Below are 27,065 nucleotides of genomic sequence, written 5' to 3'. Positions count from 1 at the left end.
ATCCAATAATATGCAAATGGACACATCCAATATATTAACACCAATTTTTCATTTTACTTTTACCTAAGACATAACCAGCTGTGTTCACGTGTATACTCGCCAAGATGGGCATTTAAACATTTTTGACCGTGTAGAAGCACAGAGATGTGCGTGTTCTCAGACAGCGTGCAAATACAGAATTTGCTCTTCTGCGTCTTATTGTGCTTGAACAATAAAATCACTTGTTTTTAAGTCTTGCCAGTTTAAACATTAAACTCCAACTCTATAAGTGCCATATACTATCAAGCACGTCTGCCAGTTTTGACCAATGCAGAAATTAACCTATTTTTACGCAGCATAAATATAAACTATACTTTTGATTCAGCCAGTCAAAAAAAAAAAAAAAAAAAAAAAAAAAATGGCTGACATGTGGTTTAATCTATATTTGTATAAAACTTGTCAAAACCTGGATTATTTGAACTGTAAAGTGGTTTAAATTGTGGGTTTTACAAACAGTTTACAATTTCATGTTTCCATATACATTGCCCTACTCTGCCTGTATGGTATTAATTTTATTTGTGCAACCATTTAAAAAAAAAAAAAAAAAAAAAAAAAACTTTTAAACAGCCTTAAATTTGATTTTAACAAACCGATGACTTTGTTTCAAAAGTACTGAAATGCTACATGTACACGTGAATCTACTGAAGACACGAGGACAAATGTTTGACTTGATTACACCATTTTAACCTCAAATCAACTAGTTGGGAGAAAAAAAAAAAAAAAAAAAAAAAAAAATATAAAAGATTTAAAAACAAAACCAACATGAATGAATATTTTACCCTTGAACATTCATTGACCCATAAAGACAACAGAACTTAAAAAGCACAAATTTTATTCCATTACTACAGCAGAACATTGCGCAGTCAAAACAGCGTCTGAAGAACATACTGATTAAAAAGATGGTAAAAACAATAAAGAACAAGTATTGCAGCCAACAGTTTTCAAAGTAACCAATACAGTACAGAGATAAAACCACTCCCTTTGGAAAAAAAAACAAAGAAAAAAAAAAAAAAATTAAAATACATTTAAAACAATGCAAATTTATTAAGATTTCATGTAGACTCCCAACGGTCTACTCAAAATGAACCTGCAGCAGGTTTAAGGAAGCTCTGTGAATCACGTCAACGATTAAGACACTTGAGGACGATGTCAGTTCTGGTTGGACCCCGCAAAACATGGCGACCATTTTATTCACTTTCCTCCAGTTCCTTCTTTAAACTGTGGAGAGAGATTAGAGACATCAATTAAACCTTTGTAGATTCCCCAAAAGCCACCAAGTGACTGACAATAGTTCTGTCCCAAACTTAGTGAGAAGTCTACATACACAGCAACTATAATGCTGTATAGATATAATAGCTGTATAGATAGGCAGTCAACACGTTAGGAACAGTTACACTTATATTGTTACAGTTTATGGTGCACAAATTTCAGCAACCAAAAAATTTTGGCTGAAAACGAATATAGTCTTTGTTTGTTTTTGAGGGCTGAAACAGTGGCGTTTAATTAGCGCTTCTATGATGGTGCATTTTGACCATGTCAGTGTTTCGTGTGCACAATGTGGATCAGCTACAAGTAAACATCAGCTAGTACTAGCACTGGGTTGACAATATTGATTTCTCATTAAACTGATCTTCATTTTGATGAACTGAGATGTTTTAGTCTATGCCGTTTTCTGTTGATGCGACAAAATTTCAAACATTATTTGTAGCACACCTCCCATCCAATAATCGCAACGAGCTTTGTGCTTTATTGCTTGACAGAAAAAGTCTGAGCTTTCAAATGTCAATTTTAATCTTGAAATTCAAACAAATGTGGTTTTGTGGCTCTTTAATGTTGTGAGAGATCGCAGTAGTGCATCAGTTCAAGCGGCACATGAACGGACCATCTTTACTACTAAAAAACATGAACATCAGAAGGAATGCTGAAAGATACAGTACAACTTATTGAAAAACTACTTGTAAACAGGGTCACATAATGTTACATTTACCTCAGAAAAACCATTTAATGTTCATAAACTTGTTTGTTAGCTAGAAATAACTCCAGGGAGGAGCATTTTAATAAATATAAGCACTATTACAAATTAGATTTATTCAAGCATACATTAAATGAAATGTCATGAAAAGTTACTAAAGCCACCATTAAAATGTTTATATTTCAACAACAAACTGGAGTAAAAACTATTATACCATTAAAAAGTTGATATTTAACTTTAAAAAAAAAAAAAAAAAAAAAAAGTGCATCTGTTGCAGTGTTTATATACAATAGTGTTACAATAAAATGAACATTAATAGCTACTAAAAACCATTACCTTTTGAGATAGGAGTGGACATTGTCATAGCCATGGTACTTGGCCAAGTACACGAGCACACCTGTAGCACAGCGCCCCTCTCTGGCACGGCAGAAACTGCAGTTACAGATGCCCCTGCACGGTGGGCAAAGCCACTCCTAGAAGAACACAACGACACCTCAGCAATATGCTCAAATAATTTAGAGAAATGCTGATCTAATCACAAACTATATTCCAGTGCTAATGATGTCAAAACATGAATAAACACTAACCGGGTTCAGGAGGGCATCATGGACCTCTTCTCCATAGCGGTTCCTGAGACAAGGCCCGCAGAACTGTCCGCGAACACCCACGCATTCTGGGTTGCGGCAGTTGGTCTTGGTGTCAGTTGTTTTTTGGCGACACTGATGACAGGTGGAACCCTGATGGACAAAAGCACAGCCACACGGTCACGTACAAATCTAGAACACGTCAGACAAGCTGGGAAACAGAAGCGTGGGTAGCAAACAGATGCCATTGGAGAACAGAAAGCATTGGAGAATCTCCAGGTTAGATTTTGAAGGAGACTCACGGTGGCACGGTTGTAAATCTTCTCTCTGACGTTGACGCAGATGTTGTCCAGTTCAGCCTGAGTGATATCCTCCACAGGCCTCACGACGTGAGGAATCGTCAGAGTGCTGTTATAACTGCGCCGCCGTGGTTCTTTCTACTCAAGCAAAAAAAAAAAAAAAAAAAAGTGATTTGTCTATGGCAATAATTAACCATTTTGAGACAACATGTACTGTTCAAAAGTTAATTTTAGGGTCAGTAAGGCACTTCTCTGAACAATTAAAGGGATAGGTCACCCAAAACTGAAAATTTGGTGTTAATTAACTCACCCTCAGGCCATCCAAGATGTAGGTGATAGGGCAGGGACAATAAATCGATGCGTCACAAATCGGGAAATGATTCTGGATCAATTCTGAGATTTTCCGAATGCATTGCGATTCTCTCTTGAATCAATTCTGAGTTTAGTTTTTAACAGCAGATGGCGCTCTAGGCTAGTTTTTAACCGCACACTCAAATGCTCACGAAGAAGAGCGCTAGTGTGTTCGGCAGAGTCTGAGAATGTACTCGCAGCTCAGAATGCTTTTATGGCGCGAGATTAACATTAGCAGCCCACTGCAAACACCCCTGGAATTCACTTCAACCTTTTCGAACTTTATGAAGGTTCAAGTGGTGTGTTTAAGGAATTGGAAGCAAGCAGAGTACGGCTGTTTCTAAAGCACACAGTGCCATCTACTGTTTTGCAATGGACTCTGAAAATATCAGAAACGATCCAGAATCATTTCGCCCTAGTAAGTGACTTTCTTCAGTAGAACAGTAAAGAAGATTTTTAGCTGAAACCTTGGTGATTCATATAATGAAAGTCAATGGGTGCTGTCACTTTAAGAAGAAAAAAAAAAAAAAAAAAAAAAAAAAAAAAAAAAAAGAAGTCACCTACATCTGGGATGGCCTGAGGATGAGTAAATAAACAGCAAATTTTCATTTTCCGGTGAACTATCCCTTTAAGCTTTATTCAACAAGTATGCATTAAACTAATCAAAAGTGACAGTAAAAAATAAAATTAAATATTTCAAACAAATGCTTTTTCTTACCAACCCCAAACTTTTGAACAGAAGTGTGTGTGTAACTTCAAAAAACCTTTACTTAATGCCAAGAAACTCACCTCTTCCTCATCATCGTCGTCACTTCTGTTTTTGCGAACCAGGCTGTATTTGTCCTCGGGTTCATCCTCTGGAGGGGGGGAGGGTGGTCCATCTACCAGCGAGCGTGAACGGGTGTGAGGGCGGGACGTTCGCTCGGGGTTTCTCCGCCGAGCTGCATTGGGGTCCAAAGAGCGGCGTGGAACACGACGAGGCTGAGCAGGCAGAAACAGAGAGAGAAAAAAAAAAACAAAACAAAAAAAAACAAAACAAACAACACTATTATTATAATAATAATAATAATAATAATAATAATAATAATAGTTTACCTGAATAAAAACCTATTTAACCTGAAAAACTTAAAGTTTCATATCTCTCTTTATTCTACTGCATTTATTTGTGCTGTTTATTTGTTCTTATTTTATTACGGTGTGGTTTTTTTTTTTTTTTTAATGAAAATAGTACTTTACATTGAAGAAAACTAGATTTTTGTTTGTATGCTGTCAATTATAGTTCTTAGAAAGAAAATCGGAATCCGCAGGTCACACTAACAAAAAATAAAAATAGTAATACTTTTATTATTAATAATGTTATTGTTTATTATTATTAGTATTGGAATTAACACAGATTATCAACTGTATTAATAATAATAATAATAATAATAATAATATTAATAGCAGCACCCTAAAGTCTTACCGTATTGCCCTGTGACAAAGCAGCCTTCCCAGGAAAGAGTCCAGGAACCTTATCCAGCTCTGCCATCAGTTTAGCAAGCTACAAAGAGAGGGGGGAAAAATAATAATAAACTTCACAATTCTATTAAAACTGGAATCACACACTCTTATCATTAGAACTACATTCAAACTTCAAGTACATAAATGCAAAATAATAGGCGGCCTGGGTGGTATGGCTACATGCTGTGTGACAATTTTATAAATAATTTAAAAATAAATATTATTATTTTTTTTTTTTAAATGCATAAGGTAATGCACGTGCATGTAGAAGTTGACTTGCTCACCATAGCTTTGTTTTCTTTAATGTTCAGCGCTCTCTTCAGCATGAAGTTGTCACTCTCAGAGTCAGGCTCTGGGTCTTTGGGTTTGGGTTCAGGTTTAGGTTTGGGTTTGGACACGGGTGTCACCGGCTTTGACGGACTGGCCCGTTTGTTCGGGAACTTCATGGCTACTCGGAGCGTGAATGATTTGCGAGTTTTTCTGGGAGGTGAACAGGTCTCAGCGTCGGAGTCCATTTTCTGAAAGGAAACACATGATTAATTGAACATAAGCCTCCTTTCAAAAGCCATTATGATGATAAAGCAGCAAGCTGAGACTGAAGTGTTTCCTTTAGTTACAAACCATTTCAGTCATGTCATCGTTCAGGTCGTTCTCAAAACCGCTGCACGCGTCCTCTTCCTCAGTCACAGGGAGAACGTTAAACACTTTCTCAATCTGAGCCGAGCTTCTCGTCTGTCTCAGTGGTCTCTTCTAGAAGAAAAAAAAAAAAATTGTCATCATGGGTTCAAATGAGCAGGCAGTAGCTGAAAGACACTAACACAACTGTTGGTCAATTTTACATATGGAAAAGTTCATGTCATACCGAGTTCCCAAAACCATCGGATCCAAAACTGTCACAGCTGTCATCCGAGGAGGAAGAGGAGGTTTCCATGGGAACCACAGCAGTGCTCCTGTAACTGCGCAGGTTCATCCTGGTGGAGGGTGGAGACGCCTGCAGCCTCTGTACAATATTCATACCGTTAATGAAGAACGAGAGTCCAGCAAATACTCCAAATAAAACCGACACACGTCGGACTGGTTAATAAAGATCAAGGTTTCAGATCTGCTGCTGGAAACAATAAGAGGGCCTGTATATTTTCTAATATTACACTGAAAGTATGGCTTTAAAATGCTGTAAATCATTTTTAGACAAGAATTTAAAATACTGGGGAGTAAAAGTCAAAACCAGCCCTGTTCACACGTCATCTGTGTCTGGGGGGCGTGAACTCTGCCGCAGAAACTTTTAAACTTTTAATTTAACAATTAAATGCATTTCTTTTTATACAAAATATTTTTGTAAGAACATTTAAAAAGTTACATTATTTGTACAGCGTTGTAGAAGTTTAATTTTAACTTACGTAGAAATTTTTTTTTTTAATTTTTTTTAATAATTTTGGTAAATAATTAATTTTAGTAGTTGATAAGATGTTTTTCTGAAGTTAGGGACGAGCCCTGCCCCCACTAAACACAAATATGCTCTCGAATTTATATACGTACCAAACAAAGACATCAAATGAACAATCGACCTAACTGGTGTTTTAACTCTTCCATAGCGTTGAAACGCACTTTTTAACTACAAACGCCATGGCAGCCTTCATTCATTCGCAAAACACACACTTATAACAGCAGCTATACTTTCAAGTCAATACAAAACAAAAGCTGGTAAATTTTACTGTACCTTGGAGCGCATCGTGTTGTAGTTCGCTGTGGTTTGAGGGGGTGTAAGTTTACAATGTGCCCGAGTCTTCAGCGAGTGCGTGTCTCTATCCTGTGGCGCGGTGTTTAGTCTGGAAGTTGGCGGGTAAATGTTAAAGAGGCGTGACTCTCTTCCGCGCCACTCGAGAGTCCTGGAAGGTGTGTAAAGCTAATAAAGTAACCCAGTCGAATACGTTGAAGATTCAATAACTTTATTATTCATTTAATTATGAGTTCAGTATAAACTTAGTGATACAATCGCATTAGAAGTCCGGGGTTATTAAAATAAAGACGAATAGAATTATATGTATATTTGACATTACATGCGCTTACAGGATCTTCAGCTGTGGCGCCAAACCTCAGAGCTCTTTTGCATAAGGACACATAAATCGCGCGAAATGTTGACTAGATAAAACAAGCAAAGTGTTGGTTCAAAGTTTACATTTTATTAATATCTTATAAATTGACCAAGTTTAAAATTCCACCAATATAATAATAAATACATCTTTTATATCATATAAATGAAATAATCCTCCACAATAAAATACCACAATATAATATAACCACATTTGCCTTGCAGGCAGACAATATCAAAACAGTTTAATAGAAAATGTCCAAAATTATGATCGCCATTGAAGTATTCGGCATAGTTCCAATACACACACACACAAAACAAAATTTCAAGAGAGGCAAATTCAAGTTTAAGCCTAGAAAGGAAATATCAACTTTAAAAGAGCAAAGACAGTAGGCCTTTTTCAGGAACAGCATAATAATTTATGACATTTAAGATCCATTTCACAGCGAACTTTTGCCCTTAATCAGTGTCAATTTAGAAGACACTTTTATTTAAGTGTACTTACAATACACTAACAATCCAGGAACAACTAGATTTAAGTGCTTTCTTTGGTTATAAGATCAGGTCCCCGTTTAGCCCTTACTGTGAATCGAACTTGATTCATTACCACCCCTTCTATCAGAATACACGCTCAACTTCGGCCACGGCCTCCTCCCCTCCCTCCTCTGCGTGGGCGGTTTCTGGCCTGCCTTCCTTCCTGATGTTTATGTTCTTGTTTATTAGGCTTCTTTCTTTCTACTTTAATCCACTCCCCATCGCCAGACCCGGCCTCTTCAGGCTCCCCTTTCTGCTTCACCCCTTCAGTGACAATTGATATCCCCGGTATTGGGCGTTGGTGGTTCGGTGGAGTTATATAACTGTTTCGTGGCCGTCCAGCATGTTGGAAGCCTCTGGATCCTCTCGGTGTCACCTGATTATACCTCCTGGCTTCTCCATCTCCTCTTCCTCCTCCAGTGATTTTCAGTGTGTGGTCATAGTACGTTTTTCTGTTATAGGTGTGTTTAGCTCCAGCACTAGGGGGGCGCTCTCGCTCTGAGGCGCTCTCGGATGTTGTGCTGGACGGGCTGCTGCCCTTTGACCCCAGGTGGATGGTGGAGAGTTTGACAGAAAGGGTGGGAGAGGAACTCCGCGAGTCTGTCCATGGAGTGAGAGGGCTGCGATTGGGTGACCTCCTCACAGCAGCGGCGTACGATGATTGGTTGCTGATGACAGACAGGAAATGAGGGAGGGTCATCTTGCCTGCGGACTCCTGGTTAGGTTGCTCTCTCATCTGCTTCATTCTCAGATTGTAAATCCATCTGGGATCAACACCTGATTGAGAAACAGAATGACAAACCAAGCCATTTTTAACGATTTTACAAAGTAGTTACAAAACAGGGCCTTTAAAAACAGATGAAAATAAATGAAATCTGAGGAGGTCAAATTCAATTTTATATGAGCTGGTTTATTTTCCATTCATTTTATGTGGGGTTTGCAATTTTTGCTAACAAATAAAATCCTTAAAATCTAGTGCTGTCAAATCGATTAATCACGATTAATCGTATCTAACATAAAAGTTTATATATATATATATATATATATAAGCTTTTATGTTAGATGCAAATAATCACAATTAATCGATTTGACAGCACTAGATTTTAAGGATTTTGTTATGGTTAATCCCGATTAATTGTATCTAAGATAAAAGTTTATATATTTAAGTTTTTATGTTAGATGCAATTAATTGCGATTAATCGATTTGACATACATACACACACATGCACACATATGTATAATAATAATAATAACAACAATTTGTTCATTTTATATAGTGCTTTTATGGGTACTCAAATCACTTTACATATGGAAGCATATACTATATATATATGTATATATATATATATATATATATATATATATATATGTGTGTGTGTGTGTGTGTATGTATATATATATAAATATAAATATAATAACATATATACACGCACATATATTATATAAACAAACTTTTATGCTAGATGCAATTAATTGCAATTAATCAATTTAACAGGACTATTAAAATACAAATAAAACTAAAATGAATAAAATAATTAACTAAATAAAACTTGGGCAAAATATTTGCCTAAAAGAAGCATTTACTTGGATGGCACCAGTTAGTTACTTAAAGAATTTTTTTTTACTATAAATTCGGTACCAGTGTTGAATGGTTAAACGTGACAAATACAGTCAACAATTTGTGTAAACAATTATTATTTACTTGAATGAATCTCTTGGAATTACATTGAAATAGCTCAAAAGAAAGTTCAATGTAATACATTTTAATATGCTCTCTATTAATCAGTAGCGCATTACCTGAGTTGGACCTGCTTCTGTTGTAACTTTCCCTGATGCTCGCCGCTGTCTCAATGACCAGCTCCACTGGTTTGATCACGTCCCTCCTGCTGTCCGGACTCCACTGCACTGTGTGCACATGTCTCGTGCACTTCGGAGATCTCACGTTACTCTGTCAGGAAACAAGGCACCAGTTGAAAACAGTCTCGTGTCCCCTTATAACCTTGATGGCACATTTGAACCTGCCGTATTCAAGTAACTACAAGACATACTGAATAAACTATTAAGCAAGTTGCACATAAGGAGATTCATGAAACGGGTTATTGTAATATTTATGTAGCTAAACATTAGATGCTATGAATAGATGTTAAAGATAACATGAAATTAAAATCAACCATTTACATTCTTAATATGCATTGCTACCTTTGTGAAAAAGAAGAGTGTTTAATTGTATTGTATGTACATTATTAAAATTATATTTTTTAAAAACTGTACTTACAGATTATATGTTACTGAAATAAAAGTCCATTTAAGTGTACTTAAAGAGTACACGTTCATGACTATATAATGTCAAAGTCTTGCATTAAAGCACATTCTAAATAATTGTTTTAATAACCTTTTGTCATTCTTTAAAGAAGTACACTTATTTTGATGTGTTGACAAACATACTAAAGTACATGTACTTGATAATATTAACTGTAGTGTATGTTATTCAATATTACATTTAAAGTTAATATATTTTAAATGTACTTAATTGCAACTTTATCATTATAAATGTTGGTTATCCAAAATAAATGGATTAATCACAATTAATCACATCAAACTATATATATATATATATATATATATATATATATATATATACATATTTATATATACACACACACACACACACACACACACACATATTTACAAACTTTTATGTTAGATGTGATTAATCATGATTAATCGATATGAAAAGCACTAATTTAAATACATGACTAACAAGTTTAAATAAAAATTACATTAAAGTATATTTTAGTTTACCATAAATGCTCTTTAACCATACTTTAACCATATTTCAAAGACAATTATAATTCATTATGAATTACTCTTACACATTTTTGAATTTAATTGCAGCTTCGAAGCTTACAAATCTTTTGTTTCGAATCAGTGGTTGGGGGCGTGTATCAAACGGCCAAAGTCATGTGATTTCAGTAAACGAGGCTTCATTACATGATAAGTGTTTTGAAATTTCAATGGTTCACCACTGGGGGGCAGTTTGATTCACGCTCCGAACCACTGATTCGAAACAAAAGATTCGTAAAGCTTTGAAGCTTCATGAAGCAGTGTTTTGAAATCACCCATCACTAGATATTGCTGAAAAGTCGTTATTTTGTTTTTTTGCCACACAAAAAGTATTCTCGTCGCTTCATAACATTAAGATTGAACCACTGTAGTCACATGAACTGTTTTAAATATGTCTTTAGTACCTTTCTGGGCATTGAAAGTGTTAATTGTCTTGCTGGAAATGCAGGCCTCACTGAGCCATTGGGTTTTATCAAAAATATCTTAATTTATGTTCTGAAGATGAACGAAGGTCTTACGGGTGTGAAACGACATGAGGGTGAGTAATTAATGACTGAATTTTCATTTTTGGGTGAACTAACCCTTTAATATGTAATTAAGTGGCTGATAACATTATATTCCGTTTGAACTTAAGTATATTATTTTCAAGTAAGTTACTTTTAAAGTAAGATGTACTCTTTAAAGTAAGCTAAATATAGTTCTTCTTTTTCACAAAGCTAGTATTATTGTGTACATTATTGTAAAAAATGTCTTCGGGATCTTTCATCAAAACTTGCTAGAATGTGCAGTTTCACTCTGAAAAACACCACATTACAAAAATATTTGTTGCACTTTATTTTACCGTGTAATTATGCACTTACAATGCTCTTATACTCAGTACTTTCTTAGGTAAGTACACTAAAGTAACTACATTTAGGTTTTAGGTTTAGGTGTTTAGGTTAGGTTTAGGGTTGAGTTCAGGGTTAGTACCTTGTAATTACTATAATAAGTATGTAGTATGTGCTGTACATGCAGAACAAGACTATAAAATAAAGTTCTAGTCTTTTGACTGGTACTTACCTCATAGTTTACAATGCAGTCAACAGTTTGTGTGCCAGATATTCCGACTATCCATTTATCCATGACAAACGGAGGCTGGAGAGTAATTTAGATTTTACCACAAACAGTAAAGCACATCAGAAAGGCATGACAGCATCATAACATGCATTAGGTCTTCACTCTACTCATGACACATTTAAGTCTTGTGTTGGTGGAGTAAATATTTGTGAGGTAGAATTATCTCAGGTATATGACCTCAGGAAACAAACTGTGCTAATGCCTTGGCTTCTGTATTCCTCAAAACACAGTGGGAAACTAATGGAGACATCATTTACAGTGATATATGGTATCTCTCACCTTGGTCATCTTTAATACATCTACATCTGGTCTGTTAGCATTAAAGGTCACGTCTTTGATATATGCTATTGCCACCTCATCCCCATCAAGCTCCATGTACATTTTCCATTTGCAGTCCTGCAGAGGTCAGAAAGACAGCATGAGATACAGATGAGAAAACAGCGGGTAGGATGAGGTTAAAGTGTAGCATCTTATGCAGGTAAATGTGGACAGAGACTTAATGCAGAAATGTAGACCGTATGATTTTAGCAGTTTGAGGGTGATATAACCCAACAGCACAACCTAGAGGACAACAATGGGAATTAAGAACACACAAAGCACAAACTAGGGTGAATCTATCTGCACACTTTAATCTAACTAGATTTTCACAATTTCTCCCACCTCATAAATATAAATGTAATCGCTTAAAAAAGCAATATCTTAATTTCTTCACATTCTGAAGAACATTTCAGTGGTTCTTCCCCAAAAAAACAGGTGGGTGGTTGCCAGGGTGTTGCTAAGGTATTCTAAGTTTTTTGATGCATTTATATGTGGATTGTAGGGTGTTTTGGTTACTCTCAAGTTATCTACGTGATATTCTGGGCCCAGTTGCATAAACTGCTTAGACTAGTCTTAAAAGTTAGTCATCTATTTTTTTTCTTCAAGGCTGGTCCTAACCTTTTAAAGTCAATTGCATAAAAAGGTAGCTCTGTCTAATAATTTGAATCAGAAAAGTTAGACGGATTACCTTTTGACTAATTCCTAGTGTGTCAAATCAGTTCATAACACACAGTCTTAACAAATTGGCCGCTGGTCTCTAGATATGACCTGGCTCCCTCCTTCATTGTAAGTCCATGGGCCCTATTTTAACGATCTAAGCGGAAGATCTGAAGCCCACGGCGCAAGTGCACTTAGGGCGTGTCCGAATCCACTTCTGCTAGTTTAACGACAGGAAAAATGGTCGGCACGCCCGGTGCATGGTCTAAAAGGGTTGTCCCTATTCTCTTAATGAGTAATGGGTGTGTTTTGGGCGTAACATGCAATAAACCAATCAGAGTCTCATCTCCCATTCCCTTTAAAAGCCAGCTGCGCTCGTGTCATGGCGGATTTGCTATTTACATGACCGAATTTGCAAGCGGAAAAACTAAACACTTCTCTAGCGAGGAAACGGATCTGCTCGTGCGTGAGGTTAAAGCGTGTGAGCAGACCATCTATGGGACAAGCCGGATTCCACCAAAGCATTTTTATCTTTATGGACACAAAAATAATCTTTTACATTAATCCTTTTATTTTTAATATTTGTCATGTTTGTGTGCTGCTGTGCGTCCCTGTGTCTGTAAAAAGCAGAGTGTACACACGTTGTGCACCCGCATATAGGCGCATATTACTAATAACAAAACAAATACTGTGCCATTGACTTTAGACCAGGTTTTTGTTGGTCAATGGTGCAGTTGTTTTCAGTTGCCTCAAAATAGCAACACGCCAACAATGTGCCTGAACACAACTCGTTTTCAGACCAGCACGCTCATGGGTGAACAGATGGCCACGAGTGCTTCTGCTATCTAAACAATGTGGGTGCTGTACGTGAAAAAGATAACTGCGTCAGGCTGAAACTAGCAAAAACACAGGGTGTATGATGGGGCCCAATTTGTTGATTTTTTTTTTTAAACAATTTCTTGTGTGATATTAAGATATTTGCAACTCTTGGTTAACTCTAGGTATACAAAGGCATTTTTATCCGTCATCGTAAATTCTGGAGAGAAATAGCATAGACATTGAACAACGGGTCCCTGTGGTTTTAGAGTTACCCAGGACAGATGTAACAACCCAGTGGTTGAGTTATTTATCAAAAGCTATTTGCATCCTCTTCAGGAGAGAGCAGCTCTCAGCGACACCGAATTGGTGCATTTCTTCGGTAAAATACAGGTTTGTGTAGATTTTATTTATAAAATTGTTACTGTGCTGTAAATCATTTAAAGGGTTAGTTCACCCAAAAATGAAAATTCTGTCATTAATTACTCACCCTCATGTTGTTCCACACCCGTAAGACCTTTGTTCATCTTCAGAACACAAATTAAGATATTTTTGATGAAATCCGGTGGCTCAGTGAGGCCTCTATTGCCAGCAAGAACACTCCCTTTTTCAATGCCCAGAAAGCTACTAAAAACATTTTTAAAACAGTTCATGTGACTACAGTGGTTCAACCTTAATATTGTAAAGTGACGAGAATACTTTTTGTGCTCCAAAAATAACAAAATAGCGACTTTATTCAACAATATCTAGTGATGGGCGATTTCAAAACACTGCTTCATGAAGTTTCGAAGCTTTAAGAATCTTTTGTTTCAAATCAGTGGTTAGGAGCGTGTATCAAACTGCAAGTCACATCAAACCAAACTCAAGTTATGTGAACTATTGAAGTTTTAAAACACTTATGATGTAACAAAGCCTCATTTACTGAAATCATGTGATTTTGGCGCTCTGAACCACTGATTCGAAACAAAAGATTCGTAAAGCTTCGAAGCTTCATAAAGCAGTGTTTTGAAATCGCCCATCACTAGATATTGTTGAATAAAGTCACTATTTCGTTATTTTTGGCGCAGTATTCTCGTCACTTAATAACATTAAGGTTGAACCACTGTAGTCACATGAACTGTTTTAAATTCGTCTTTAGTAGCTTTCTGAGCACTGAAAAAGGGAGTGTTCTTGCTGGCGATGCAGGCCTCACTGAGCCATCAGATTTCATCAAAAATATCTTAATTTGTGTTCTGAAGATGAACGAAGGTGTTACGGGTGTGGAACGACATGAGGGTGAGTACTTAATGACAAAATTAATGAAAGCGCATGTGTCAACCATCTTGAGGTTGAGCACACTTTCAAATAAAAGTATACTTTGAAAGGCTGTATGTTCGGCCAAAATGATTCACTTTAGTTCAATAACTGTGTAAAGTTCATCAATAATGAAATGAGTTCAATTAGGCTATAAGCAGCTCTACAGAAGGCGATAGTGTCATTATTCAGCTTGAATTAGTACAATGTTGATTCATTTCAGTTCAATAACGTCAATGTTGCAAAATTCTTCAAATATGAAAGAATTTAATTCAGTTATAAAGCAGTGTTATTGAGCTCAATTCAGTTCAAGTTTTGTTCTCATCTGATTTATCACGGCCTTATATACGTACAACAGGACAATTGATGAATGCTATAAAGCGACACATTTACTACTAGCTTTACGAGTGTTACAGATAATGTTGAACTTTGCTCTGTTGTAAAGCTGTGAGACATTGTGTTGTGTCGTGTAAACGCAAACATATCCCTGAGGAAGCCAAGCGTGAGAATGAATCATTGAATGTCAACGGGAGAGTATTCATTCACACACACGTTTCTGAGACAGAATGATGTGAAGACTGAAGCTACGAGAGATCAGAGTGCAGAGAAGCGACCGTGTTCCTTTCTCAGGCATAACAAGAGCGAGAGACCTTAACATCCATTCTCATTCACATTAGCAATGGAGATGAGGCCCCTTACCGAGAGGCCACGCCAGACACGGCTGAGCCGAGCGGTAATGATCCGTCCAATCTGCCAGCCCGGCGCCGAGGTCAAAGGGAACGGCTTAAAGCATGTGGCTGTTCACACTACACACACTTACACGCTGTTTGATAGAGAGGCCTTGTGCAAGTGTAACTGTCTGTTGTCCCTTCTGCGTTGTGCATTCATAAAACTCATCCTTCTTCATTGATAACGTATTTAACTCTGAGCCTAACGTATTCTTAGATAATATTCAGAATAATGCACTTTATCTCTCTTTTGTTGTATTGCATCTATTATGTCATTGTTACTATTGTCTTAATGATAGTACAGAAACTACTTTTATTGTAGTTATATTTGTAGTTCACAATATTTACGAATTTGCATTCTGTTTAAAGGATTAGTTCACTTCAAAATTAAAATTTCCTGATCATTTACTCACCCCCATGACATCCAAGATGTTTATGTCTTGCTTTCTTCAGTCGAAAAGAAATTAAGGTTTTTGAGGAAAACATTTCAGGATTTTTCTCCATATAGTGGACTTCACTGGGGTTCAACGGGTTGAAGGTCCAAATGTCAGTTTCAGTGCAGCTTCAAAGAGCTCTACACGATCTCAGACGAGGAATAAGGGTCTTATCTAGCGAAACCATTGGTCATTTTCTAAAAAAAAAAAAAAAAATGTACACACTTTTTAACCACAAATGCTCGTCTTGCACTGCTCTGCGATGTGTCACGCATTACGTAATCACATTGGAAAGGTCACGCGTGACGTAGGCGAAAGTACTGCGGTAGGGCGAAAAACAAAAAACCTCCAACTTCAAAATCGTCCGACATCATTGTTTTTTTGTAAAGGCCGTTTGGCTTAGTCTTTGCACGTTCACTTTGTAAACACTGGATCGGTACTTCCGCTTACTTCACGCGTGACCTTTCCAACGTGATTACGTAATGCGTGGCGCAGAGCAGTGCAAGATGAGCATTTGTGGTTAAAAAGTATATAATTTTTAATTTTTTTTTAGAAAATGACCAGTCGTTTCTCTAGATAAGACCCTTATTCCTCGTCTGGGATCGTGTAGAGTCCTTTGAAGCTGCACTGAAACTGACATTTGGACCTTCAACCCATTGAACCCCAGTGAAGTCCGCTATATGGAGAAAAATCCTGGAATGTTTTCCTCAAAAAACTTGATTTCTTTTCGACAGAAGAAAGAAAGACATAAACATCTTGGATGACATGGGGGTGAAACAAAGAAGATTATCAAAAACCACAGTGCATAGGAAAAGTTAACAGCTTGTTTACACCTGGTCACTTCATGCTCAGATGGACAGCTATCCGATTTCTTATAAATATACAATTTACAGGACACTTGGCCACATAAATGTGTCTCCGCAAAACAAATATAAATCTGATGTTCAATTCCCACACTACATGCAAATGAAATGAGTTCACATCAAGAAATGTAACAGATTTGAGCTTCATTTTATTTATCACAAGCTAATTTCAAGATCAAAGACTGCAATAGGAGAGAGAGCGGCATCAGCACTGGTAAGATCATTTAGTCTCACTACTTTTAATAAAGATGATTGTGTGTTGAGATACTCAGCTGCGGTGATGCGCGTTGTGGTTTCAACAACCAAATGCATTTACACTTGTCCAGTTTCATCTGGTAATGGGTCTCAAAGCACCTCCTGAATTGGTTTGAGTGATCGAATGCGTTTCGGAAGGCATTTACACTTGGTCTTTTCATGATCGGATAGCTATCGGATCCGAGAAAACGCATGAAGTGACAACAAACTGAACATGAAACAGGTGCACAAAGCAATCAGTAACCATGACAACAAACTAGGGCATAATCAGTAAACAGAAAGGAAGCACAGAAACCAATTTCATTGTTATTATAGTTAACTAAAACCATACAAAACATTTTCATTACTTGAAGTAAAATGAACGTTAACTGAAATCAGTGTTAGTTTTAATTTTTATATTTTCCGTTTTAAGTTTAGTTAAATATGTAATAATTTTGTGTTTTTGTCGTTTTGATTTATGTCAAGTGTTTTTTTTTTTAAATGTCTATATAGTTTTTATTAATTTTTATTTCAGTTAAAATTTATTTTATTATTTTATTTTATTTTATTTTTTTTAATGGTTTTAGTTTTAGTTAACTATAATAACCCTAAATAGAATAATATAAAATATACAAACACGTATTTTATTTTAGTTGACAAGGCAACATTATAATTTTTTTTAAGTTAGTTTAACTTAATGTACTAAAATAAAATTTAATAAAGACATATTTAAAACTAATAATACTAAAATGTCAAAATCATACAACAAAATTACTAAAAATTTCAAATTAAAATGAAACAGAAAAAACTATTTGAAAATATGAATAAAAACTATAATATCTCAATGATACTAAAATAACATACCACACATTTCAATGACAGTGTTATGAATAAAAGTTTGATTTAAAGAGCTGCCAATCACACTCCTTACCTCTGGCAGCACAGAGAGACAACCAGCCAATAGGAAACCCCGTTAACCCCTTCCTGTCCAATCAACTTTCAGTCTGATCATGGTTCATTATTGGCAAGTGGAGACAAATGCCATATATATAACCCTGTTACACAAGCCTGAACAGGCACCCGAGAGCGTGTGCCTGTTTGTTTTTGGACGGGGCTTAAAGGCGTCCAGTAACAAGTCGGCCGAGTGCTGACCAAGCGTTTGCCAAACGTTATCCCTGCCTAATAGCAGCAGCAGAAACAATGTGCGGTAATGACGGCCAGCGTGGTAAGCGTCTAATGACACCTCATACATAATTCAGCACCTTTCCGGCGACTAAGCCCTGATATCCTCATTAACAGAAACACTCTGTGCTGTCAGATGGGCAAAGCACAATCGCAGGGTCTCATTTAGGCTTTGAGAAGTGCAGCTGGTACCACGACACCGCCAGGAGAGAGAGAGAGAGATGGAGAGAGAGAGAGAGCAAAAAAAGGCGGCAAAAAAACCTCGAGCGAAGCGGGTTTGTTTTATTTAGTGCAAAAAACCTTGCAGTTTGTAAAAACAAGGCTGACACGGAGGCTGACACCAGGCAGGGGAAAATAATTAGCTCTCATTTTCTCAGACTCCTGTTTCCTTCTTCCCGCTGAGCTTCCTCCCAACCAAACCACCACATGTCAGGAGAAATAGGAGGCAATTAGCGGCCCCGCTTCAGCCCCGCCGCACGCGTTGAAAGGGGACTATTTATGATGGGACAATGAACAGCTGAAAGATTAAATAACATTTGCCTTTTAAAAAGAAAATGACTTCTGGCTAAATTTTTGATTAAATTCAAACGGAAAGTGAAGACGCAGTCGCTCTCCTGTGTCAGGGGCCCAAACAAAGGCTCGCCGGCAAGAGGGGGTGGATGCTACGCCTCGCCTTACATGAAAAATTATTTATCTCTCGCAGCTTTTTTTAAGTGAACGAAAAAGAGGAACCAAAACAAGAGGCTTGGGAACCGAAAATGCGTTAAGCGAGACAGGTCAGTGTTCGGAGGAGGGTGATAACAGGCATCTTTTACTTGAGGAAGACAACTTCAAATCAAGGAGCGCCGCAATTGTGACAAAACATCTCAGTTATGACAAGACATCACACCTCCAACAAAAGCCCCCTGTTAACATGTACAGACGGTGATGCAAAAATAATGACAGCAAATCACAAACATTCCATACATTAAAAAGAACAAACACTGCATTCATGTTCCTCCAATATTCAGATTAGCAATCGACCATCATGCATCTTGTTGAGGAGAGGAATGCAATTACTTTTTTGAGCGGACATGAGTCAATGACGAGGAAAACCCTTTTAAAAATGTGTTTAAATAAGAAGTTCTTACAAATGTAATCAGCTTAGAAACATTTCCAAGAAAAGTTTTGATTTAAAGCCAATTTAAAATGAGGTGTAACCATAATATTTTTTGAATCCATGTGAGTGTAAACATTTGAATCATTATTTTCCAAAACATTTTTAAACATATATTTCAAGTTAAAATTATATATATATATATATATATATATATATATTTTTTTTTTTTTTACAAAATCATGATTTTTTTATGTTTTTGGGGAGTTACACTGAATGACATTTTACATTCTGAACTAACCTTGAATTGTTCAATTATCCAATATTTTATATTTATATATTTTATTTATCTATATTGACCTTGACACAGTCACGATGGTCTGCAGGGATCCTCTCTATGATATCATTTCCTGTTTTATGTTTTTTTCTGCACACCTTTGCATGTTGGTTGGACCACAAGGAGTGAGGCAGTTTTGTTCAAATAATTTAAAATATAAATAATTATTTATTTTCTGGTTAGTTTTCTTCTTATACATTATGCCTTACTACTTATTAAGGTTGAGGCTTTTTGCTTCATTATGACTTATTTAAGTTTATGCCGCAAAAATCTAAATAAATATTAATACAGAAGTTGAATCACATCTTTTAAAGTATTTTTGAATAAATTAATATATATGTCACTAGCTATGTTTTCATACAAAGTTGTGATTTTAATTTGTGCGCAAAATTGAAATATTGCATAAAACATTTGCGAAAAAAGCAGCGCTTCCATCTCATGTGTTCAGGAGAACAAAAGAGTCACTTCCTGGGAAATTGGTGCAAAATATCTGTAATAAAAATGGAAGTTGCTGCAATCTGGGAAGAAACTGGCTCTTTTTTCCTCCATCATAAATGACTTGCGTCTCAGAGCACACAGACAAAACTCAACAAACGCTGTCATGTTCTCTTGCGTTAGTTATATGCTGTTATTTATAGAAACGCAATCATGTGAGATGCTTCTGGGAGGAAATTAAACCAAATCATTCTGATGACAGACTTTGACTTTTCAGAATGATCAAACCAACATTTGAGATGCTGTGCGATGAAACTGATCGGCTGGTTAGTCCAGTTATCCAATCACATCCACTGTTGAGGCAAAGTCACATAGTTTTTTGTTGCAGGGAATTTATCTGGTAAATGTTTTTCCATCATAATCTACGTGCATGTCTTCTTATCGGATGCATAAGAAGAGTCCTTAAAAAAATTTTTTTAAGAATTTATGCGCATCTTGTTTCGATCTGCGTAAAAATGCGCATATAAATTTGTGGATGGAAACGTACCTATTGATATACGCACATATGATTTTCACCAATCAACAGCCTCAACACCCAAGCAAACACCTAAAAATGGCCTAGCAACCACAGATGTGCTGTAACTCTCTGGTAACCACCCACAAAACCCTGACAACCACTCAAAACACTCAACAGCATTACAGCATCCTAGCAAACACAGCAACGCCTGGGCAACAACCCAATCAAGCATCACTCACATTTTCTTGAGAAAATCAAGTAGTTCTTTTGTAGTGTGAACAATATATAAAAAAATCTGACAGAATAAAATTATACCAAACTCAAAGACCGCATGGATTAAGGCCCTGTCTCAAATGGAACCCTAAGGTGTTTTTTTCTTCCCGAGCCTAGCGTATTTTTCCAATTGTTTTCAATGGAAGCACCACATTTTTTAAAACGGCAACAGCAAGACAAGGTGCTGAGTGCCGAGAGTTGAAAAATGTTCAACTTTGGATAAGAAACCTAAAATGACAAATCACTGTCACTTTTTACCAAGCTGCCCAATCACAGTGGAGGATGGGCGGGGCAAATACAACACCAACCAATCATCACATTCTGCTTGTACAATAATACCAAATGACAACAATGAGCACATCTTTTTGTCCAAAACGAGTGCCAGAGCAAATGCATTACATTGAGTCACCATTTTTATATTCAGAAGCAAACTATTTGCGAAATCAGATAGTAGTAACACTTCCGCGGACATTATGTATCATAGAACATATAGCGTCTCAACTGGAAAAAACACTGCGCCGCCGAAGCGCTCTCAAGCACCAGCAGAAAGGCATTTTGAGAAGAGCTCTGGCGTTTTCAGCTAGCTAAAAATGCTTTGGTGGACACTAAGCCCTTGCAATCTTCCGCACTTTTGTGACGCCATGCCGCTGTCGGTAAAAGTCCACAAGATTGTAAGTGCACATGAAGTGTGCTATTTGGGACAGGGCCTAAGTTGTGTACCATAAACCTAGCTATGTTTCCATCCACCTATTTTTATGCACATTTTGGGATATATCATAAAAACTGCTAAATGGAAACGCCAAGATGCGCATAAATGCTAAAAATGCGCATAAAAATCATATGCACTGGTTTGAGTCAGATACATTTTTTATCCGATAAGAAAACATGCGCATAAACTACAATGGAAACACATTTACCGAATAAATTCCTCGATGCACATAAAAAAAATCATTGACTTTATGATGCGATAGCATAAACGCCTGAGCAAAATCTGTAGTCAAAGTGGTTCGATATATTTACCTCAGAACTGCATTCCCGAACAGCAGCATCCGCCTCCGAAAGCAAGATAACACGTTTATTGTGTTTCATCTGTGTGCTCTGAGACGCAAGTCATGTATTATATACAAAAATGATCATTTACAGTGGCTTCTCATACTTTTCTTAGCGATATTTTGCACCAGTTTATCAGGAAGTGACGATTTTGTTCTCTTTGGCTCGGTGGATAGAAACACTGCTTTATTCGCAAATGTTTTATGTGAGATTCCAATTTTACGCATAAGTTGAATTCGCAACTTTAGATGGAAACAGCTTATGAGGGCTTCTACACATGATATGTAGCGTGTGATTTACCGTCTGGCCTGTGCCTGCTTTCCAGTGATATCCAAACACCAACTCCAGATTTACGGTCTTCCTCCACTCATCGTCTTCTTCCTCAGTGACCAAACCATTCTAAGAGTGCACATAAGAAACATTTAAACACATTAGCTGTGACCTTTTACTGCAAAAAATCACATTTTGTTTCTTTTTTGCATGGGCTTTTTAGAGTTTTACTTACTTCTAAAAGTTGAAATAGCTTGTCAATTCAAATACATTCGACAAATTAATTGGATAAACCCAGTAAATTAAGTTTAGTTTACTGAAAGCAATTACTTTTCTTTTTTTTTACAGAATGGTGGATAAGGAAGAATTCCGCTAAAACAGTGTGGCGATTGTTCAAAAATGCAAAATCATGTAAAGTCTATGTAAAAGATCATCTAGAAAGCGATAAAAGACAACATGCCTTGATCAACGGAGGAAAGTGGAACAGACTCAGGTAGTCGTGGGTAAGTTTCTCAATTTCGGTCTGAAAAAGAAAGATTTGACATAATGTTTAAAACATTACGAGATGGATTTATGCAGTTATGCAGCGCACTGACAATCAGCCAATGACCAGCTGTGTGTGAATGTAACAATTATTACCTGTTAATGGACTTTCAGCAGCAAAACAACAATTAATACCATTGTGTATCACTTATGAACATATAATTCGTGTTCTGGCATATGTCATATACATCTAGAGTAATTCATTCAACAAATCAGGCTCTCTACGGAGCGCACATACTAATGCATTACAAGATCAGATGTGTGATGTCAGTTAGCAGCGGATCCCAGAGGAGGAAAAATTATTTCTCAGAGGTTGCTCTTTCAAAGCTTAGCAATACGGCATAATGGAGTTTTCAATTAAACATCAACGCTGTCACGGAAATTTCTAAAATTAATTGGGGGAAATGAAGAGACAAATAAATCGATCGTATCATACAGTATCAAGCTCCAAAATGAATGTGGCAGTGCTCAGATTTGGTCTTCATATTGTGCATATGACTTCATATTGAGATCTTGGACTTTCTGAGCACAGTTTGAGCATTGTTGAGAAAATTCACGTGAGAAATGTGTGAGATTTCTTGCTCGATTTCTTTAGGCCAATTCACCCTGCACCGACAGATGCAGACCAACACCGACAGTCACCAGGTTACAGCACGTCGCTTCTCAGACATTCTAATGGCATTTCAATCAGCAAAAACAAGCTCCAACAGACGCCAACAGGCTCCGACAGGGGTAACACACTGATCCATCTGTCGATGAGGTGTGAAATGGCCTTTAGAAGAACAATCTGATGCAGGAGATCTCAGCAAACATTTCCATTTGCTCTCCATTCAGTCTCATTGCTGTCTAGGAGAAGTAATTGAGTTAATAAGGAGATCTCATTCATGATTTTGCTTTCCTGTGGATTAGCTAGTTCAGTTTGTTTACTCATCACCTAGATCTAACGCATGAAAACAATGAACATTGGTCACACTTTATATTAGGTGTCTTTGACTAATTGTTTGGTACAATGTACTTGTGTTGATGTTTAATTGTGAAACACTTGTGCTTATAACTGAGGTGGATACAGGTAAGGTTAGGACAGGGTATGGGGTAGGTTTAAAAGTGGGTTAAGGTGTAACTAATTACATGCAAGTATTTTTGAAATATAAGTACAAATCAAATGATTAACCCTCTGGTACTGTTCACATGTCGGTCAAAAAATGATGTTTTTTTTTTTTTTTTTCCTCGATGAAATGACATACCATATTGCAGTTCAATAATATTTTTTATTTAATATTTTGTATTTTTATAGGAATTTTATGGTACTAAATTATATTTAAGTAGTAGTTATAATCCATTTATTTACTTTTTGAGCATGGACCTGAAAATTAAATTTCCAACTTAAACTGTCATAAGTCTTGAATGCTTTGGAGCACAGACTTAAGTTTGGTCTCTTTTTGAAGATGACAATTGGCAGATTATTGCTGAGTTTAAAGTTTAAAAAACACATTTCATGTTATGAAAAAAATAAAATATTTATATGAAATATATATCTTCCAAAAAACGTTTCATTCTAAAACTGTGAGAAAATCAAAACCATAAATCTAAACAAGCTGTGCTCCAAATTTGAGGTTGATATCTCAAAAAATGAGCTTTCAGTAAGAATTTGTTTGTGTGCGGTACCAAACATCTCCACTAGATGAAATTCATCTCCGATTCATTTCCAATCCGCTAATTTTTGACCGCGAACAATACAAGTGTGATGTTTTTTTTTCAGGACCATTTAACCTTTTCGAATCATGTTTTGTGTGTGTGTGTTCACACAGCAAGTGCCAAAACCTTTACCAAGTTTCGTACCATTCGAACGAAGTAAAAAAAAAAGGAAAAAAAAATGTTAGTACAAAGTGGCTAAAGACGCTTAATATAAAGTGGGACCCTAATATATTTTGCAATCCTGTTGGATTGATGGTTTTAAGGATGCACTTTAAATCTGAGGAGCATGTGAGATTCAAATTGCACACTAACTTTCATTTCTGGCATTTGGAAAATCCACAAATCTCTAGAAGCCTACTAGGATTCTAGAATACTAGGATAGATGTTTCCATGGAGAAGTTTTCAGAGACAAATAATCATAAATACCATAATAAATAAGAATGAATCATTTAAAAATAATATTAATACAAAAATTTCATATATAACTCTTCAGTGTGCTAATACATTTAAATGTGTGCTAATGAACTGTTTAGCCCATTATAGCACCATTGCTAACATTTCAAAAGTTAAGAGCCGTAATCGTGGAGGAAGTAGCTCAGCACCTTCAGATGTATGATGTGTCCTTTCGACGTCACTCCCAGATCTCTCATGTCATTCTCAGACAGCAGCAGGAGTCTCTGTCCTGTGATGTGATTCTGCTTGAACACCTCAGCGTACTGCTGCAGCTCTCCATCACCTCCAGCACACACACAAACACACACACGCTCATCTCTCCATCATACCATCAATTTTTATTGTTCTTATACTGAGCTAATGATATTTTCTATCCTCTAGCCTTACACCTAAAAATTTAATCATCAAAGAAACCTTTCTGATTACTTTATATGAAAATACACTACCGTACAGAAGTTTAGGGTCTGTAAGATTTAATGTTTTTGAAAGAAATAAAACCGTAAAAACAATAATAATGTGAAATATTATTACATTTTAAAATGTAATGTTTGTAATATACACCGCCCGGCCAAAATTGACAAGAGTGCTCAACTCTTTCATCTTGACCAAAAATGTATGCACCTCTTGATAGAAATAACATCACAACATTTATTTCCATCAGAGGTGCCAATTCATGTGTGAAAATGTTTCTTCATGCTCCCTCGCAAACATTCCTTCATTCCTTCCAATTTGAGCCTGATGAATCTTGACACTGTGATCCTGGAATATGGCCATGATACGTGTTCCTACATGGTTGTTTAAGAAATGAAAAGCTACACACTTCATCTTTTAGGGTTAAAAGAACTGCTCCCAAACATATAACAAGCTAGAAACATAATAATCACAGCAATAATGATCCAGTCATAGACTCTTAAGCATGTGCCTATTTAAATCCAAACAGCGACTTTATTTTTGGCCGGGCAGTGTATCTTAAAATGTAATTTATTCCTGTGATCAAAGCTGAATTTTCAGCATCATTACTCCAGTCTTCAGTGTCACATGATCCTTCAGAAATCATTCTGATATGCTGATTTGTTTCTCAAGAAACATTTATTATTATTATGAATGTTTATTATTATCAAAGATATGTTTCAGGTTTCTTTAATGAATAGAGAGTTCAAAAGCAGCTTTAAATAAACAGTTAATCAGTAACAGAGGTGAAGAAGAATCTCACCTTCAAAGATCTGCTCCATCCAGAAATGCTGTAAATACAAAGATGTTAAAAAAGAACAGAAATCTGAAAGTTATCTCTATAGCGTGAGAAAATACTCTACCCACCACATGTTCTTCAGTCCAGGAGTGGATCGCCAGGTTTGGAAGAAGCTGTCAGAGACGGATAGAAGAACAGAAACACTCACATGTGCGTACGGGCTACTGTCATTGTGTTCACCTGTCAAATTTACCCAAATATTCAGCTAGTGTTCTTATAATATGAAGTTTGGGTATTAACAACAAGAACGATTGAATAGCCACACTCAATTGACCAATGTTTGATTCAGTCGTAATACAGTATATGACGCTCACTTGTAATGCAAATAAGTCAGTCATTTATAGCAATGAATTTACATGTGTAAAAAAAAAAAATGAAAAACCGATGCAAAGTTTTACTCAAAAAAAAAATTAAAAGACATTTTACATCTAGATATTTTCTAAACACATCAGCAAAAATCCATTATTTTATTTGTGTATGTGTGTGTGTTTTCTTCATGAGGATGTTTGATGGTGTTTGATCTAATTTCTTTATTAGCAAATTTGGATTCTTTTATGAGATAAAAGCTGGCATTTGGTCTTTATTCTGTATCTCAGTTTTGTTTTTGAATTGACAGCTTATTAACAGGATGTGAAGTTGTGTCCCAGGTTATGTGTTAAGTTCAACTATTTCATAAACTTTATTCAAAATTCTAAGAACATAATCATGTTCCATCTGATGGACAGATTGATTGACAGACAGACATTAAGACAGACAGACTGTCACACAATATAAGATTAATCATTGTGTTACAAGTTAAAACAGTCACAGTCCTTTTATTTCAGCATGACAATTTTGCATGTACTGAGTGTTTTCAGTAAATACATTTTTTAGACATCACTACAGGATATTAGTCTCACTTACATAATTGATATGAGAGAAATTTCTCATAGAGAAAAGACACTCTATCAACGATAAAATATAAAGACAGCATGAAGAAACAATGAGGGGGGTCATATCAATATTTTTAATGGTGTCAAAACTAATGCTCATAATGTCATTACAGTTTTACCTATAACAAATAACCCAAAAAATGAACTTTAACTGTTGTTAGTTTCACACAAAACATCCTTGTTTACATTCTTTAAAAACTCACGTAACTACATGAACTTAATTTAACTGAGTTGTTTCTACTAAAATGAGTATTGTCAGCTTTACTTAATAAGTGTTTGTTCAGTCAACTTAACATTGCTGCTTATGTTAGTGTTTAATGTTCAGTTATGTTGGAGTTAAGTTTCTGTAATGTTTTTGAATT

The 27,065-nt window shown here is 36.2% G+C and overlaps 2 protein-coding genes across 4 annotated transcripts in view; both read right to left on the bottom strand.

Annotated features, from left to right (window-relative positions):
* Positions 1-854: 854 nt before the first annotated feature.
* Positions 855-6,628, bottom strand: cdca7a (cell division cycle associated 7a). 2 transcript variants are annotated; one of them, XR_007931554.1, is made up of 11 exons: positions 6,463-6,628; positions 5,608-5,745; positions 5,367-5,495; positions 5,030-5,263; positions 4,708-4,785; positions 4,035-4,226; positions 2,898-3,032; positions 2,599-2,748; positions 2,348-2,484; positions 1,127-1,257; positions 855-1,018 (listed from the first exon to the last, which is right to left on the bottom strand). XR_007931554.1 is itself a non-coding variant. In XM_051905063.1 (10 exons), the coding sequence occupies exons 1-10, from the start codon at positions 6,472-6,474 to the stop codon at positions 1,227-1,229; spliced, it is 1,236 nt and encodes a 411-aa protein (XP_051761023.1). In that variant the 5' UTR covers positions 6,475-6,628; the 3' UTR covers positions 855-1,226. The 2 variants fall into 2 exon arrangements, 1 of the variants encoding a protein (XP_051761023.1); XM_051905063.1 differs by having other exon boundaries at positions 855-1,257.
* A 277-nt stretch (positions 6,629-6,905) lies between these two features.
* The window catches only part of map3k20a (mitogen-activated protein kinase kinase kinase 20a), a 52,314-nt gene continuing 32,154 nt past the window's right edge, over positions 6,906-27,065 (bottom strand). The window contains exons 12-20 of one of the 2 annotated variants that reach the window (XM_051905062.1): positions 25,840-25,884; positions 25,736-25,763; positions 24,672-24,805; positions 22,292-22,354; positions 21,862-21,960; positions 11,608-11,724; positions 11,272-11,346; positions 9,166-9,316; positions 6,906-8,145 (exon numbers count right to left, since the gene is read on the bottom strand). In XM_051905062.1, the coding sequence (XP_051761022.1) occupies positions 7,466-8,145; positions 9,166-9,316; positions 11,272-11,346; positions 11,608-11,724; positions 21,862-21,960; positions 22,292-22,354; positions 24,672-24,805; positions 25,736-25,763; positions 25,840-25,884 (1,392 nt within the window). In that variant the 3' untranslated portion in view covers positions 6,906-7,465. Of the gene's footprint in view, positions 8,146-9,165; positions 9,317-11,271; positions 11,347-11,607; positions 11,725-21,861; positions 21,961-22,291; positions 22,355-24,671; positions 24,810-25,735; positions 25,764-25,839; positions 25,885-27,065 lie in introns of both variants that reach the window. The other variant, XM_051905061.1, reaches the window with a different exon arrangement.

The sequence above is a fragment of the Ctenopharyngodon idella genome, chromosome 9, assembly GCF_019924925.1.
Source record: "Ctenopharyngodon idella isolate HZGC_01 chromosome 9, HZGC01, whole genome shotgun sequence".
In the NCBI taxonomy this organism is placed as follows: Eukaryota; Metazoa; Chordata; class Actinopteri; order Cypriniformes; family Xenocyprididae; genus Ctenopharyngodon; species Ctenopharyngodon idella.
This window is presented reverse-complemented; position numbering and strand designations above follow the sequence as displayed.

Bases quoted from the DNA above. Each gene is read 5' to 3' on its own strand.
- cdca7a (XM_051905063.1), bottom strand. The intron at 4,227-4,707 runs GTAAGACTTTAG...CTGCCTGCTCAG, and splicing joins CTTTGTCACAGGGCAATACG to CCTCGTCGTGTTCCACGCCG. The intron at 2,485-2,598 runs GTTAGTGTTTAT...GTGTTCTTCTAG, and splicing joins ATGATGCCCTCCTGAACCCG to GAGTGGCTTTGCCCACCGTG.